Raw genomic sequence first — 12422 nt, 5'->3', positions numbered from 1 at the left:
TCTGGCAATCCTGCCTGTCCGGGGGGGGGTGGGAAGTGGAGAATAAAACAACAGCAAAGACTTAAGGATGGTCCAAAGCCTTTGGAGGTGGAAAGGGGAAAAACCTGCACTGTTGGCATCTGTGCAGGAGGGGGAAGGACGGGCGCAGCACAACGGGGTCGGCGTCAGCTCCCTGTGTGTCCTCAGCAGTTTTTGTTGTTTCTCTTCAATGTCCAAGGCAATCCTCAGTCACACAGTTTCACTCCAGCTCTCCCGCAGATATAAATTTAGTCCTTTAATATGAGGAGGGCCCTGCGCGGGTCATGTCAGGATGAGGCTTGGTGGTGCTGAGGTTACCCGGGAGCTGGGGACCAGGCAGCCCTGGCTCACTCAAGGCTTGGCCTCCACTTTTATTAATGACAGCGTGCGCACCCTGCCCCGAGTCCGTACTGAGCTGGGAGAGGTTTGGAGTCGGGACCGAGGCTGCAGCCTGCAGGCTAGCCGAGGGTAATAATATCTTTGTGCCAGTAATTAGTTCCTAATTAGCATAGTTTTAATATGAGACGGAGTTGCTCTCCCCTTAGAGCGCTCCGCTTTTTACAAGAAGCTGAGTAATTGCCTCTGCGGCCGTTTGGCAGCGGCAATCAGCTCGGCTGCCTGCACAGGGACCCCGCAGCCGCTCACAGGCTCTGGTTCGGGCATCCTCCGTGCGCTTGTTTTAATGGAGCGATAACTGCAAAGGACATGTCTCCCGGCCCGGCGATACGCCCGACGTAAAAATGAGATCGCTTCAATTAACACATGCATTAAAAATACATACGATATCCAGCAGGACGGGCTTCTGCAAAGGAGAAAGGTGTGTGTCGATGACGTGCTGCAGCAGCCGGGCACCCGTGCTGGGCTCCCTGGGCAAACCTGGGTGCTCGGTCCTGCCGCTCACTGAACCCAAGGGACCCCCCTGCCCCAGCATGGGCCTGGCCCCCTCCTACCAGCTCAATAATGATTAGATTTAAAGCCTGATGTGTTTGGGGATTGCATACTGGCTTGGCTTCTCTTTTCGGGGGCTTTTGGAGCAATGTGCTATAGTGCGTGAAGGACAGAATAAGCGATGTCGGGCCCTGCTGCTTGCCTGTGCCACCCTCGTGGCGGGCATGGCGAGGGGGAGCTGGCTTAGAGACCTGCCCTGCCCCGTCTGTCCTGGAAAAGGAGGAGGAAACACCACGACCAGCTTGACTCAGGGAACAAGAAGCAGATGCTGGGACCCAGCATGTTCCTGCTGCTGGGATGGTCCGTGATGCTGAGCCGTGGCCCACGGGCACCCCGTCCTGCGATGCTGAGCCCTTTCCAGACACAGGAGAGCCAGCTGGTGCCTGCAGCGATCACCTCTGGCTTGCTGAAAGGCAAGAGGTGCTTCAGCCCTGGGACAGCTCTGGGCTGTGTCACCTGTACCCCTGTCCCAGGAGAGCTGGGGGTTTTGGTGGTAAGCCTAGCAGGGACCACAGCCCAGGTGGGATGGAGAAGGCAGCAGCCAGGTCCAGGTCTGTCCCGGCATCCCCAGCTGTGACTGCAGCCCCAGGTCCGGGCTGGCCTTTCCTCGCTCTGCTGCCCCCTTTAACAGCACCTAAACCCACCAAAAACCTCCATCTCTCACCAGGGATTAGTTATCAAGCACGAGTTCTCCACAACCCCACAGCACTGACGTTTAAGGGTAACCTATAGCTCAGCTGTTTGGCCGAGGGGATGCGCTCAGGGATGACATGGTGGCGAGGGCGAGGATGGGAGCGTGTTCCCCATGGCCGGGCAAGGCACCCTGGCTGGAAAGGTTGCTCAGTCTCCCCCAGCCCTGTCTGGTTTACTCCCAACCTGTCCTCTCCCCTGGCCTCCGGCTGCTCCAGGGCCATCACGGTGCAGGCGATGGCGAGCAGAGCCAAACCGTGACCGGGGGACGTTTCACCCCATCGCTGGAAGGCGGCGAGGTACCTTAGGGGTATTTACACCCTGAGTTTTTGACACTTCTATTGCATTTTGCTGAGACTGGCCGATGGGTTCAGAAGTTGTTGGCGGGGGATGCACCGAGGCTGGCCTTGCAGAGCGCCCACGTCAGCTTTTTTCCCCTCAGAAACCAAGCTTTTTTTTTTTTTTAAAAAAAGCACTTTCCTGAACTAAAATACCAGCATAAAGCAGAGTGAAGTCAGGGCTCGGGAATCAGGGTCTTTGTTTCATCCTTGTCTTTAATCTCGGCCTCTGCCCCTGACCATCAGTTCGATCCCTCTGGTCTTCGTGAGCCTGTTTTCTCCCCTCCAGTTAGGAGAATTACCACATCAATCAATCGTTCTCTCAACAGCAAGATTTTCTTCCCAACCTCCTGACGTTCTGCTGCAAAGCCCTCCCAGCGCCTTCCCCATCGCAGCCCGCGGGGCCCCAGTCGTGGGCACTAATTTGCTAATGTCCCCCGAGTTATCGCTGGGGGCTGGTCTGGGTCCCCTGGGACGGGGGGGGGGGGGGGATGAGAACGGGCACCACTCCCTCCTTGTCCTGGGGGATGCCCGGACTGCGTGTGCTGTGTGATCTCCTAAATAATATATGGGTCCCGTCTTCTTGGGTTGCATGGGGCTGGCATGGGCTGGCGCGGCATGTCCAGAGCACGCCTGCCCTCGGCACACGCTGGAGAGAACACCGGGCAGCGGGTGTTTGGAGGGTGTCTGGAGGTGGCCGGGGGGCACGCGCTGTCCTTGAGTCACTGGAGGAGACAATTCGGCCCTGGCAGGAACCTCCCTGGGACTTTTCCATTCCCCCACCGGTCCCAAAGCGCCGGGGTGTCGTTTTTCCCTACACGAGGCTGTTGGCAGGGCCGGCCGGGGCTGGGCGGCTGTGGGCTCCGCTCCCTGATCCACTCGCCCACCGCACAGCTTCGGGCAAACCCTGGTCTCGCCCTGTGCCTTGCCCCCCTTGCCATAAATAGCTTTTCTTTGCCAAACCCCTTTAGCTCAGCGGTTCGCTCTGTCCCGCAGCATCCCGGCTGCTCTCGCCACCTCCCTCCAGCGATCACAGCCCCTCTGCCCCGTCCTCCCCCGCATCGCCCCAGCATGTTTTCCCCATGCAGGGAGCAAAAAGCCTGTGGGTTTCTTTACTGGGAGCTCCGTGAAGTCCCCCCCCCCCCCCCCCCCGCCAGCCCCCTGCCCTCTCCCTGCCGGGCAGCAGCCAGGCTCCCAGCCCGCTCCCATGGGGAGGTGATAAACACCGATGGGGCCGAGCCGGGGGGGCTTTTGCAGGTGGTCTGGTGGAAAACAGACCCGAAAAAAGCAACAGTTGTTTTCCTGGAGAGACGATTGCACAAGGGAGCCAGAGCGTGGCCAGGCTTTCTGGAAAGCCTTGCACACAGCCAGCCCCTTCTCCCTCCATCCTTAACCCTCTCGCACACGCGACTTTGTTTTCCTTTAACACCCAAGGGTGTCTCTCCCCCCTTTAAAGCTCAGCTGTCAGCTAGACATACCAGGCGCTTGGCAGCACCGGCGGCAGCAGACAGGTGGTGGCCCAAATGTCCGTGGGCTCCCCCCGCTCCCTCATTTCTCGTACTTGAGCCACACCAAGAAGCAGCGAGAAACCCAGCCCAGGCAGCACCCCGAGCCCACGCTCGCCTCCGAGCCCAGACCGGCCATGTACACCCAGCAGGTAAGGTCCAGGGCGGCTTCTGCATCAGCACTGGCCGCCTTCCAGGGCAGGATGAATAAGGGCAGGATGAACAAGTGCTTGATTTTGGAGAGCGAGTGGGATATTATTAGGAAGGCTCCGAGCACAGCCGTGACTCGCGGGAAGGGATGGGAGCAAGGGGGACAGCCGGCACCTGGAGGGCTGGTGCGAACCTCTGGAGCAACCCGGGGTCTGCAAAAACTGAGCCTGGTGGCTTTTGGTTCTCCCTCGCGCTCGTGGCATCGCCAGAAAGTGCGGGGATGCTCGGCAAAAGGGCAGATGGTGTTTGGTGGTGTGAAAGGCAGAAATCGGGCAGGGGGGGTGAGGGGACCCGTGCCCTTTCCCGCGGGACGCGGTAGCACCATATCCCCCCATCCCATGGCACCGCTGGCAGCCCCGAGCTTCCTACTGCGGTCCAAAAGCGCGTTCCCGTGTCCTGCCGGGAAGCCCAGCCCTCGCTGGCCCCGCTGCCGCCCCGCACTGTCTCCCGATGCCCATGCCAGCCCCGGGGGTGGGCAGGGGGCTGTCAGCAGCCTGCCAGCCCCAGATAACGCAACTCCCATCCCTCCCCATCGGTCCTGCTGCTTCCCGCAAAGCAGCCAAAGAAATCCTTCAGTGCAGCAAACTGTATCTTTGCATCTTCTTCGTGAGGGACGTGGGGACCAGCCATCAACTTTACGAACATCATTTTCTTTCAGGAAAGGAAACGTGAGATAAAAGAGCTGAGGGTTTCTGCACATAAGGATTTATGGCAGGATGGTTAGAGCTGGGTTTCTTGCCGAGAGCTGAGCTTTTCATTCCCGGCATGACGCTGCCCTGCAACTATTTCTGACTTTGGCTGTAGTCGAGGGAAGAGCAGGAAAGGCAGATTTGAAGGGTCATTGAGGGTTGCAGCCGCTTGCCTGCCCGTGCAAACACCCCGAGTCTGCTTCGAGCCCTGCCGGGATGGGTGCTGAGCTGGAACCGGTAGGATTTTCCTTATGGGCAATGCGTCGCGGAGTTTGGAGGCGCGAGGCCAAAGACTGAGGGGAAATGAGGCGATTGGGCTTTGCCCGCACCTTGCTCTCGGGCTGGGCTGGTGCTCGGTGCAGGAGCTGGCTTTGAATCCAGGTCAGCTCCGGTACCAAGAGCTACGGACATGCGGATCTCTTCAAATTAACAGCTACATTATTTTCTTGCCTTTTAATAAAGCAGGAAAAAAAAAAAATAGCAGCACCCTGCAGCACTTGAAACCTGACTTTGCAGCAGGGTTTGGGATGCTCCGGGGAGCTGGGTCCCCCAGAGGTGAAGGTGCTGACCGCAATATATAACACTAAGAACATGGTCCCGTGCTGAAAGAGCACTTGTTTTTAAAGTCATTTTGCTTTTCAATATTCCAAAGTCTTTCTGCGAAGAGGACCCGAGCTGCTTGCAAGGCGTGGGCTTTCTGCTAGGGCCAGGCTGTCTGCATTTTGCCCCCAGCACGTCAGAGCCACAACGTTTCTGCTTGGGATGGGATGGAGTAGGCACTAATTAAAGACTAGAGAATTTAATCTGCTTGATTTCTTTTCACTGTGCTTAGAGTTGGGAATAAATAACCTGTTTAGCTCAGACCCTGAATGAGAGCAGGGCGGAGGGTAACAGTACCCGGCAATCCGGGGCTCCGAAAGCCCTGGCTTGTGCTCCCGGCAGAGCCGCGGTCTGGCCGGTGCCGATCAGCCTGGCAGGTCCTCGTTACATATACGCGCTCGTTAGAAATGCAAGTCTATCTCAGGCCAGTGCTGCTGCTGCAATGCACCGGAGGGGAAGCTGGTGTGTTCTGACATAATCACCAGGGAGAAGAGCCGGGGAGATGCCTGTTTGCAGATGCTTTAAAGTATCTCGGGGTTTTTATTCTGGAGAGGGGAGGTCTCTATACAGAGGAGTATTTTCCTTCCCCACTATTTTCTGACTCATCTTCATCTGCAGTGCCTGGGATGCTTTTTTTTTTTTTTTTTTTGTAGCTAGAGGAAAAATATTCAAGGTTTCTGGTTTTGTTTTTGAGGATACAGATTTATCTGTAATTCCATGTATTTTTAGCGACGTAAATATCTTTTGGCATTTGCGATAACTTGAGCCAGCAGAAGTGATTTATTTCAAGAGTGTCTTGTTTCAGAGGAGCTCAGAGCAGCTCAGTAAGTGTTTGTGGCAACATTTATCTGCTCTGAATGGACGAGCTGCTTCAAAACAAAACCAATATGAAAAGAGCCCCTTTCTCTTACTGCAAATCTTGCTCTGAGTTTTGCTTAAGAGAAAACAATAAGAGCCTTACCAAATTGTGGGGGTTTTTTCCCCCCCAACCCTCTTCACAATGCCAAGGTTGCCAGAATTGTAAGTGTGTTATGTCAGCCGAGTTTCAGCCTTGGACTGTCTCTGAAGCAACAAATACTGGATTGAAGTCATGTTGTGCTCTCTGCTCCAAAGAGGTGTTATGACAAATCTGCTTGTTTTTTGCCTTTCTCCTTTTTTTTTTTTTTCGGAAGGGGGGGGGGGGGAACCACAACAATCCTACAGCTTTCAAGGGAGAAATCCTCTTCAAAAGTTGCCGCAACTTAACAAAATGCTAAAAGCTTTTATTAACTTTCAGAAAGGCACTGAAGAGCTGCTTTCTTCTCCGGTTGAAAAGCACTCATCTAAGCCGCCTGGCTTTGTTCCCTCCGTGCTGGTGCAGGCTGGTAATTGTAGAGCAGAAATTCCTCTCCAAAGGGTGCGGTGACGAAAGAATAGAAAAATGGGGGGGGGGGGGGAACCCCACCTTGGGGGAAGGTAAAGGAGCTGCTCCATGTGTTTCGGAGGTAGGAGTGTTTCTTCTCCCCCTTCTCTGCCTTCAACCCACTTCATCCCACTCATCCAAGCGAAAAACAAAACGGGCACCTGCGCCGAGTGCTTGTTTGCTCGGTGGTTTAATTGCAGCAGGAGGAGCGTGAAGGGGAAATTTAAGCAGCAGAGCTTTGGCTCTTTGTTGCAGGATGAGGAATATGCTGTATTTTAGTGGTTAAAGCTCCCAGGTCAGGCTGTAACTGCTGGTGCCGGAGGAAAGGCTGAGCCTGCCCTCCTTGCAGAGACCTGGGAGCAGCCTGGCAGCCGGCTGCCCGCGATGGGAAACTCCAGGTTTATTCCTGGCGTGAGCAGGGAGGTACCACCATCCCTCCGCTATTCGGTGTCTCCTGGTCAAGGAGGGGGTGATGGTGCTGCCCCGGTCCCAGCAAGGCTTGGGGTTGGCAGAGGTGGTGTCGCTCACACCCAGCAACTCATCCTGGAGGCTTTGGTAGAGAGAAGGATCTTCTAAAGACATTATTATCTACTGTACTGGGTAAAAATGGGACGCAAAACTTGCCAAGCTTGGCTGAGGTTGGAGGAACAAGGAGAAAGTCACCCGTGCTAACAGGGCAGGCAAACCAGGGCTCTGCACAGCCCTTTTTGAGGGCTGCAAGGACATGGACCAGTCCTCAAAAGAATGATTTCTCCCCCCTCATCCCTTTTAGTTTGGGGTCTGGAGTGTCTTCCTCTGATTTTACTGCCTCGATGGTATGAAGCCAGACTGCTTCTCCAGTGTAAATATTAGCTCAGCTTCCTTTTAGTCTTCCTCAATGGCTACAGGATTCCCCTGCCCAATGTCCCCCAGAGCAAGAGCCATCCATGGGCTTCTGGCAAAGAATGAAGCGAAGGGGTGGGTGCTGCTGGGTGCTTGCCAGAGAAACCAAGGCAGTACAGCACAGATGTGGTCCCTGTCTGTGCTTTTCCTACCTTACTGTTTTAGAGCCAGGACTTGTTGCTGTCAAAACCAAGGAGGAATTTCTCTCGGGGGCCAGAATCAGGAACGTTGCTGGATGCTCCCTTGGGCTGTAGCAGAGGGCAGGGCTGGAGAGCTCAGGGGAGCTGGCGCTTGGGTGCAAACCGTCTCAGTGCTGGTTTGACACATCCTCGTGCCATGTGTTAGCACAGTGGAGGAAACACTCCTGCTAATGCTCTGGTGTTAAATGACAGGGAATGCCCCAAACTGAGGTTTCTTTAGAAGGTACAGAAGGTGTTGCTAACCCCATCAGCCGTGTTAAGAGGCAAGGGACTGCTCAGGGAGGTGAGCTTGCAGAGGCTTTATTAATAAACCTCCTTTGCAAGGGATGTCCTAGCTTGGGAAAGACTAAGACCATCATTAATACTGTCTCGTAAGGCAAACTGGGGCTGTTTCACAGCAAGGGGTGTCATTAATACAGTGTATTAATAACCCGGCGTAACCGGTCCAAGGAATGCCCTGATCCAGTTGGTTTGACGAGGCCACCGCATTAACTTGATAGCTCTTCTTGATCATTCCCTTCTGTTTCTTTTGCCCCCAGCAGGTCTAAATTGGACCTGTCTAATCGGGTCTCCTCTGGACTCTGCATTTCAGGCTGGGGCTCCCTGCCAGCCCCTGGGCACGTAAACACCTCATCCCTCCCGGCTGCGCCCTCGATGCCTGGCCCCGGCTGCGGCGCAGGCTGCTGGCGCGTGGCGCGGGGGCATGGGAGGCCAGGCTGAGCTCCCAGCCCTGCCGGGATGCCGGCGCAGACGGTGGCTTTGCGGTGGCTCGTCCCCCTTTCTCATGCTCCCCCATACCCTCTGTTTTGCAGACACTGTCGGTGAAAACCCAGAGTGGGTGTTAACTGGCCCAGCGCAGTATGTCCCAAACCCCGCTTCCGATCCCCCTTCGCTGCTCCTAAAGGGGAACGAGCCCCCCCTCCGCCTTCCGCCCAGCGCCATGGTGGGGCAGAGCCCCCTGGACCCCAGCGAGAGCAGGACCGCCGTCCTCCTGGAGCCCTTCGTCCATCAGGTGGGCGGCCACATGAGCATGATGAAGTACGACGAGCACACGATCTGCAAGCCCTTGGTCTCGCAGGAGCTGAGCTTCTACGAGTCGCTGCCCTTGGCCATGAGGCAGTTCACGCCCCAGTACAAAGGTAAGGGGAGATGCTGGGGAAGGAGCTAAGGGCTTGGCAGTGTCGTCACCAGGATTAGTCCTGAGATTGGGATAAGGGGCTAGTGGCAGCACGGGAGGTACCGGCTGGCTCGGTCGGGCTGGGTCTGAGCTGTGGAGCCCCAGCACTTGTGCAGGTTTCGTTGAGCAAGGACGCTTCCCGGGTGACAGTGTGCACAGGAGCAGGTCTGTGAGACTGGGAGGGTTTCCTGGGTCTCTGTGGCTGGGGGGAGTCTCTGATGTCTAATAAGGGTTGAGCGCTGGCTGTTGGCACCAGGAGATCCTCCCCCCTGCCCATCCCCTTGCTGCCATGGTCGGCCTTGGTAACACAGGGGACTCTCGTTATGTCAAACAGGGCTGAAATTGGTCTGTTCTTGAGGGGGACAGGCATGAGAAGGTAGAGGCTGAGAGCCTGAACACGATCCCCTCCCGGGGAGTCGAGAGCCTGGGCAGTGCAGGAGTGGGACAGAGACGGTAAGAAAAAACACAGAACAAGGGGCAGGAATAGGATGGGGGTTCCCAACAGCGTTTGCTTTGAGGATTTTTGCAGGTCATGGCCCCAGATAAGTTGGTCTGATGGCATGTGAATGGCGGCACTGAATAGGGGCAGGAAAGCAGGGACTAGGAGAGTCTTGTTCAAAACAGGATTCCCAGGATCTGACACGTTACGTGCTCTGTTCAGTAGAGCTTTGAATTAGCATCCCTGATAAGAAAGGTTTCCTGTACCAGGAGCAGAGCTAAGGGTGCCTTTGCACCACGTGCACGGCCCCGTTGCTCCAGGACTTGGTTTTAGAGGAGGTGAAGGTTTGTGTCAGAGGCACAGAAGTCGGTGAGGGCAAGGAAAGGGTCAGGGTTGGCACTAGCACGAGGTGGGGGAGAGATGGTTCTTGGGGCCAGCATGAAATACCGAGCCTGAAAAAACAGCCCAGGGATGTATCAAGCATCGCTTCTGCTGGGTGCTCCACCTTAGCCAAGCCCTGCTCCCCCCAGCGCTCCTGTAAGCATTGGTCCCTGGAAAACCAGAGGCACAGACCACTTAACTTCTTAAAAACCAAATCCAGGCAGCTGTCCTACCACAAGTGAGACCTTCCCGAGACAGGGAAGAGCCTCCCGCCTGCCCCTCTGCTCGGTGCCCCCCATCACTGCCTGGTCCCCCCCTTCAGTTTCCCTGTCCTTAACTCTCCTTGCCCTGAACCACTTTCCCAGCTGAATTTCTCAGCTTAGCTATTGAAAATCAGCTCTTGGTGTCTGTGGGGGTCCTAGCATTTTTTTAAAGCCATCCTCCCTCCCTCCCTCCCTTATTCCCTCACTATTTCTGCTTTTACTGCCAGACTTGTGCTGCTCATAAAGCTCCTGACCCTGGATTTTTGCAAGAGGCGAGAAGCTCCGCTGTCACATAAAAACTTAAAATATCTTTTGGTCCTTCAGCATTACAGAAAAGAGCTCAAAGTGTCAGCCGCGGTTTCGATGTGCTTCCAATCCAATCTCTCCCTCTCCCAGAAAGTCAGGGGCCTTTGTAGATTTATGGGACGATATTAAAAAGATGCTTAAGAAAGAAAACAAGTCTTCCTCTACGCAATTTTCTTTAGCAGGGGCCAGGGTTCGGTGCTGGAGGGCTGGGCCCTGCTCTGTCTCTCTAATGAAGATGTTAAGCAGTCCCAGCTTACCAGTTCAGGGGTGGTCCGGTTATTAATACCTTTTTGTCTGCTTTTTCTCCTCTATTGCAAGTCCCAGTGAGTTTTGCGACGAGGGGTAATTAAATAGCAATTCTTCTCCAATTTGGCATTGGGCACACACATTTTTTATTCTGATTATAACTGTCCCAGCCCTGAATGCCAGGCAAATTAAAGAGGTGGAAGATTTTCCCATGAGGGTGATGGGGGGGGGATGAGCATCAGGGGGAATAATCCTGAGGTCTTCATCATCCGTTCACACGTGTCCATGCTCCTCATCTCTATTCTTAGGATGCGGGGCAGGGAACGGCTCGGGGACCATTATGTAATGATGACATTATGTGCAATGTTGATCAAATGTCATCATTCAACTCTAACACCGAGGTGGCTGCTTAAAAAAATGTCTACCGCTCGCTTAACCATTTCAGGCAGGTTGGTGACCTTGGGACCGGCTTTCCCCCCACCAACCCCTTGCAATCCTCTGCCTGCCCCGAGCTGAGCTTGCAAGGGGATGCTGGACTTGTTTTCAAGCCGGGTTCTGCTCAGATTCCTACTGCAGTAAATAAATGCACTTGTAAATTTAAAAATAAATCCATGAGGGTAGAGCTACATAGCAAAACGCTCCTGAGGATCACTGGGATGCCACTAGCATGGTGACAGCACCCGTAAATACCTGCTGCCTGCCTCGCTGGTGCTGGACGGGAGGGGGATTGCGGTTTTGGGGACACTAAAAGGCCAGCAAATAGCAAGTACCGAAATACACCTTTGCTCCCAGATAGGTGTTTTCTTATTGCAATAAAAGAGAAGGTCGGTAGCCATGTGCTACAGATTTGTTTTGCACACGTAGGTCACTTGCAGGACATATGCAAAACCCGTATGGAAGCACACCAGGAAATAAAAGTATTTTTCAGGCTGAGACGTAGGTTTATGAAGGCAGAGTTTTCAGCTGGAAGGAGTGAGAGGATCACATTCCCTTGCAATTTAACGGCTCATTCTTGCCTTTGAAAATCTCCCCATTAATTTTCATATTAATGTAAGATACTTAAGAACTCTTAGTTTCATGCTATATATAACGTTTTTAGGGCCAGATTGTCAGCACTATGTAAATCAGCACAGCTCCATTGACTTGCAGATATGTAATTGGGACAGTTTTTAAGGTTACAGGCTGCTATAGCGCCGTAACTGAGGCGTAGCACTAGATTTGGAATCGAGGGCTCCATTCGCCTCGCAGTGACTTTTTAAGAATAAAAAGGCTTTGATTTAGGCAAAAGATACGCTGGCTTTTTTTTCCTGCCTACCTCCCCTGAAAATTCAAAGCAGGCATCCGAGCTGATAGGACTTTCGCTTGCTCTCAGTTATCTGTAATATGGATTTTTTACAAATGGGACTCAGCTAAAGATCAGGTGGGTAACGTTGGAGCCTGAGGAAGACAGAGCTCCCTGTGCTCACCATGACCACGAGCGAAGGACTAAGATAGCTAAAATTATTACTTACCCCCTAATTAAGGTTTCCAGCCCCCCAGCTCCCTTAGCAAAGCAGCCTGTGTGTATTCCTCCCCCATTTCAGTACAAAATTAGCTGATTTAACCGAGCCTGCCATGGCATGCTGTTTGGATTAATGCTGATTTTACAGCAAAAGGGAGCAGAAATGGATGTGGAGCAGAGGGGCTGTACGGAGGGCGGGAGGGAAGCACATCCGAATACAGCTGGAGCTGCAGGGTTATGGGGTGCAGGGCCTGGGGAGGGATGGAGACCCCGAGTCTAACGGAGGTGGCCGGTGGCTGCAGACACACAGGGCTCCTGCAATTCAGGTGGTGAACCCCCCCCTCAGTCAGCAAAACTCAGCAGGCAGGACCCTCCGCACACACAGAGAGGGCATGTCCTTCTGTCTGTGTTTACTTACTATAATCTCACTTTAAATGGAGAGAAGGGAGTTTGCATATTTATTTGCTTTGGCAAATTTGCTTGGGAGAACAGAGCTCCCCTGTTTGTTAAGCTGCCAAAATGCATCTCCCCGTAGTGTCCAACAGACCAAGTGAGGGTACCCTGGGGACAGTTGGATAAAACCCAGCTCCACGTGTTGCTAACGGGGGGGGGGGGGGGGGTCTTCTG

General features: G+C 54.1%; 1 protein-coding gene across 3 annotated transcripts in view; it reads left to right on the top strand.

The window, feature by feature from the left end:
- Positions 1 to 12422, top strand: part of IP6K3 (inositol hexakisphosphate kinase 3) — a 20001-nt gene that overhangs the window by 1085 nt on the left and 6494 nt on the right. The window contains exons 2-3 of one of the 3 annotated variants that reach the window (XM_009272846.2): positions 3451 to 3651; positions 8295 to 8621. In XM_009272846.2, the coding sequence (XP_009271121.1) occupies positions 8423 to 8621 (199 nt within the window). In that variant the 5' untranslated portion in view covers positions 3451 to 3651; positions 8295 to 8422. Of the gene's footprint in view, positions 1 to 3450; positions 3652 to 4488; positions 4636 to 8294; positions 8622 to 12422 lie in introns of those variants that run through there. The other 2 variants (XM_019470364.1, XM_009272847.2) reach the window with 2 other exon arrangements.

This window comes from Aptenodytes forsteri, unplaced genomic scaffold (genome assembly GCF_000699145.1).
Source record: "Aptenodytes forsteri isolate BGI_AS27 unplaced genomic scaffold, ASM69914v1 Scaffold142, whole genome shotgun sequence".
In the NCBI taxonomy this organism is placed as follows: Eukaryota; Metazoa; Chordata; class Aves; order Sphenisciformes; family Spheniscidae; genus Aptenodytes; species Aptenodytes forsteri.
Note: the sequence above shows the minus strand (reverse complement) of the source record. Positions and strands in the feature narration are given on the sequence as shown.